At 42.1% G+C, this 3962-nt stretch overlaps 1 protein-coding gene across 1 annotated transcript; it reads left to right on the top strand.

Moving 5' to 3' along the window:
- Positions 1 to 203: 203 nt before the first annotated feature.
- Positions 204 to 3585, top strand: LOC115590006 (uncharacterized). Its single transcript, XM_030431240.1, has 6 exons — positions 204 to 719; positions 2100 to 2228; positions 2321 to 2514; positions 2650 to 2797; positions 2893 to 3097; positions 3192 to 3585. Exons 1-6 carry the CDS (start codon positions 504 to 506, stop codon positions 3503 to 3505), a joined length of 1206 nt encoding a protein of 401 aa, XP_030287100.1. The 5' UTR covers positions 204 to 503; the 3' UTR covers positions 3506 to 3585.
- The last annotated feature ends 377 nt before the right edge of the window (positions 3586 to 3962 follow it).

A 3962-nucleotide genomic window follows, 5' to 3' on the forward strand; every position in this document is an offset into this window, starting at 1 on the left:
TGTGTGTGTGTTGGGGGGCAGAAAGTCACATGAGAACGCTAATTCTGATGCGATGATTCTGATTCCGAGGTCACTTGTAAAAACTACCAAACGTGGCTTGAGAAGTCACGCTCGCCAGACTACAAAATTAACTGAACGCGAATTCCAGGTATCTGATTCAGCAGGATCGGAATCGGTCCGTGTACATTGCAGCCATCCGACTTTCGTTTTGAAGTCGACAAGCGGAAAAACGGATAACGAGTCGTTTCCGGTTTTTCGCTTCAAAATAAAAGAACGAAAAACGGAAAATGACTCGTATCCCGTTATTCGTTTTAAAATCGGAAAACGAAAAACGGAAAACGACTCGTTTACTGATATTGGATACTGTGTTCATGAATGGGAATCGGGGATGAAATAACAGTGCCATTTTTCATTCCAGATTTTGCCGTACGTCTTTTTTAATGACCGGAAGACGCCGTGTTATGCCGCGAAAACACTTGATCTGATCCGTAGACCGATTCGACATGTCTTTATCTGAATATTCAGAGTTTATTATACCCAGGAGATCAAGTGGGATGTCTTGTGGCGATATAGCCGCAGCACTGACTGACCACTTTGGCCTCCTGCGAGGCTTTTCCGAGAGGAATGTGAGCCGGTGGTGCTCTGAGCAGGGACTCGGCGTGAAAGATTTCTGCCCAGACAGGCGACTGGAAGGCGAAGTTGCGAAAGCAATTGAAGAGGTAGGTCAATCATTGACACTGTCCGATTTGTCTCACCACTGGTTTGATCTACTGTCAATCAATAGGCTATAGGCCTATAAGAAAGCCGGACACTTGCCTCTCCCCCATAAAATATTGCATGTGTCCTTATGATAATGGTGATGACTTTTTTTTAATGGTATGGGAAGTAACGATGATGCTATGGAGTTTCTTAGTCCAACGTAAATAAACAGGACACTGTGAAAAATGTATTATCCTTTAGTTCATGTTTGCTTTGGACCATAACCACTGGCTACGCATGGGATACGAACTTCATAGCAGCATATAATAATAAAAAAAAAAAAAGTCATCACCATAATCATTAGGACCAGTGGCGCAACTATCGTTCATCCTTCTGCCAAGTTGTTGCGGTGGAGGAAACGATTCAGCCAACCAGCACTCGCTGCAAACTCCTCATCTCTGCTGTCACTCACGGTGGCGGACATTTGTTTCTCCATCGCCCTGATCATTTTGGGGGACACTCTCTCGTGGCGTGCCCGTTTGCTGATAACTCATCCCCGCATGTTTATCTCAGGCTCCTCTCTAGCCTTCTTCCTCCCTCCAGCAGGCAGCCTGGCCCTGTTGCTGTCCTTCTCGGACAGACGCTCAAGCTCCGTTTGACTCTTTCTTGGTGTCGACAGAGAAACGTCTAGGCGCAGCAGAATGAATGAATGAATGAATAAATAAATATAAATAAACAAACGGCCGTCCATCAGCCCAGTATTGATCGGCCCACCGGGAAAAAAAGTGGTTGTGCGTTTGTTAAGGGGCACAAAAAATATATTTGCATCGGGGCCTATCACCATGATGTTACGCCACTGATTAGGACACATGCAAAGTGTCCGGCCTCTTGATTGACAGTAGATTGACTGTGACGTCTCCAGTATATGCCAACGCAAAGGGGTGCCGTGTATGTCAAGGGGTGTTTCTTATCTCAACCTTATTTTTTTTTTCATAATGAACAGTAAGAGCAGATAAACATACTTATGTGGCCAGTGATACTGTATTTTCGTGTTTGAGATACATAAAGACAAGTCTTTCACTGACATTTGTGCAGCCAGGGCATAACCTAGTGATTTTATCGTCACATAGCCTACATATATATAGTCTGGTATGAGATGCACTGAATAGATAGATAGATAGATAGATAGATAGATAGATAGATAGATAGATAGATAGATAGACATTCCTTATTTACTGGCTCCCCTGTTTCTAATAAACCCTCTTTGTACAATAGGTCTTAGACTTATATTATGACACGTGATTAGGTAATGTGCAGTAGATCAACATGCACAGTATTTGGACATTTAAACACATATGAATTCATTTCAATAATGACATAAATAAAAATCCTTTCCTCAGACTGGGCCTTCCTACGGAAGAAAAATGATGACCGGATATCTTGCGGCCAAAGGGGTCAAAGCTTCTGAGGGCAGAGTGGGGAAAGTCCTACGGACCATTCATCAGCCTTACCATACAGCAAGGCAGCAGGTAAAGCCAAATTCAGTGTCTGTGCATGTCATCGTAACATATTGAGAATTTATTCATACCAATGATCATTGAGTTTTCACAATTTTCTTCAGGGTTCCAGAAACCTTAACCCGGTGCCTTACACGGCTGAGTACATGGGTCACAAAATCCACATTGATCAAAATGACAAGTTGGTGATGTTTGGAGTGACCCATGTCATGGCTATTGATGGGTACAGTAAGAAGATTGTTGGGCACTCCACTATGCCCATCAAAAACAACATAATCATTTATGATGAAGTGTACAGGTAAGAAAATAAAAAAAAATTTTAAAAATGTGCTTAACTTCTTGAATGTTAAAGGGTTAAATGTATTTGTGATGTCAAAAAACAGAATGAGTATGAAAGTTGAAAGTTTTCCTTCTGTTTGTGTATTATCTTCAGACCAGCTGTGTTGTCCTATGGGATATGGGACCAAGTGCGGGTAGACTGTGGTCGGGAGTTTTTCCTGACCCTGTATATGCAGGAGAAGCTGGCTGCATACCGTCACAACAAAGAAAGGCAGCCATACCTCCAAACTCCATCTACCAGGGTAAAATACATGTCATAAAAAAATACAATTGATGCTTGTTTGCATTCAGGGGCCTGCTGCATTACACTGTCCTTTTAATCTTTTAACCTACACAGAATCATGTAACTGAAAGGATGTGGTCAGAAGTAAACAAAAGGGTCAATTTCCCTCTGAAGGCCGCACTAGTCGAGATGTGTGACCAAGAGGAAATTTGTATGGACGACAGTCTGACCAAATTCTGCGTGTCCAACCTGACATGCCACATGGCCCGAGTTGGCCTGACAAATGTTGTCAAGGCATGGAATGCCCACAGAATTCCAGGTGTGATTTCTCCCATTTATTACGTTTTCTTTCCATTTTCATTGATAGAAACATAATATCAAGCACTTCTTTTTTTTTCTTTTTTTTTTTACAGGAAAGGGGATACCAGATGTTCTCTGTGGACAAGGATGCCCAGCTAAAATTCCAGAAGGCCTCCTTCCTGCTGGTCAGGTTGCAGCAGACCTCTACCAGCAGGACGTGGGGACAGCACTGACCAGAGAGGGTGTGTTTGGCACAGACCCTTTTGCCAACGAGGAAGCCCAGCAAAGGGCTGAAAGCGAGTTTGGATCACAATTTGACCCTGTGTCACTGTTACACAGTACACTAAACAACAATTTTGCCCCATGTCAAAGTGCACTAAAGTGTCTTATTGACATCACGAGAAGATGTGCTATGTCAGAGGTGTAAAGTGTAAATATACAGAGAAGAAGAAGAATTGTAAATAAGTTTGTTTCATTGCATAAATTGTTCCTACAACTTTAGAATCGTATCACACTGTCACACTATCTAATAAATTAACTATCCTACTATTCTCTGTCATTGTATGGTGTCATGCTTGAATGATCTATGGATGGACAATGAGGAATCCTTTAACTTACCATAACATTTATTGGTTTAAATAAAAAAATCTAACAAACTGTAAACAACAACAAAACAGTTATAAACTAGTGAACGCACATCTTCAACCCTGTGCAAAACCTTGGTGAACTTCACTCAGCAGCATGATTAGGTCATGCACTCTTAAAAAGTAGGAGAACTGCAGAGAGACCCTTTGTCTCATGAACATTAAATCTAAATGATTCTGCTCTACATTTGAGGCAGTGCTCGGAGTTGACCAGCCACTGCTCCACACAGGTCAAGCACC

The sequence above is a fragment of the Sparus aurata genome, chromosome 10 (assembly GCF_900880675.1).
Source record: "Sparus aurata chromosome 10, fSpaAur1.1, whole genome shotgun sequence".
Classification (NCBI taxonomy): domain Eukaryota; kingdom Metazoa; phylum Chordata; class Actinopteri; order Spariformes; family Sparidae; genus Sparus; species Sparus aurata.